Here is a 641-nt window from a genome sequence, read left to right as displayed (position 1 = left end):
TGGCGGTGGCATGTTGGTGGTGGCCGTCTGCACCAAGAAAGACTACATGACAGTGGCATTGCCAGAGTTTGCCTTCAACGACTCGGCTTGGGTGAGCATCATCCCAATCCCTGTCCCTGTCTTCATCCCCATCCCCATTGTAAGGGCAACAAGGACACCAGAATACCTGATGCTCCTTGTTGTCCACTCAGCACTGTATTGACATTGTCCACATTGCCGGCCGGCGGCCCTTTGGCCAGAACATCGTCAGCATCTATGCCGATGGGCACCTGCGGAAGACAGCACAGCTGCGTTTCCCCTCCCTCCATGAGGTGGGGGTCCCCCCCAGTTCCCAGCCAGACCCCTCACCTTGGCATGGAGCTGGGGTTTGAGCACAACTCATCTCCTTTCCAGTCCTTCACCTCCTGCTGCATTGGCTCTGCGGGCCACCGGACCACCACCACCACTGCCACCACCACCATACCACCAGCCACCCACCAGCTTCCCATGGGCCAGAGCTGGTCTTCCCCTCACACCCTGCACTGGGCCGCTCCCAGTCTGTCCCTGCCACACTGGGACCCCATGCTTGGACCCCGACTCAGCCACCCACTGAGGGGGTGGTGGCCACCACAGCAGCCGGCAGCCAGGACACCGAGTGGGGC

At 61.3% G+C, this 641-nt stretch overlaps 1 protein-coding gene across 1 annotated transcript in view; it reads left to right on the top strand.

Moving 5' to 3' along the window:
* The first annotated feature begins 10 nt into the window (after positions 1-10).
* Positions 11-641, top strand: part of NBEAL2 (neurobeachin-like 2) — a 14,938-nt gene continuing 14,307 nt past the window's right edge. The window contains 4 exon segments of the mRNA XM_010024192.1: positions 11-91; positions 192-311; positions 394-457; positions 460-639. Coding sequence (XP_010022494.1) covers positions 11-91; positions 192-311; positions 394-457; positions 460-639 — 445 coding nt within the window.

Source organism: Nestor notabilis, unplaced genomic scaffold, assembly GCF_000696875.1.
Source record: "Nestor notabilis isolate BGI_N333 unplaced genomic scaffold, ASM69687v1 scaffold24921, whole genome shotgun sequence".
NCBI lineage: Eukaryota > Metazoa > Chordata > Aves > Psittaciformes > Psittacidae > Nestor > Nestor notabilis.
The sequence above is the reverse complement of the archived record's forward strand: the minus strand, read 5'-3'. Positions and strand labels throughout refer to the sequence as shown.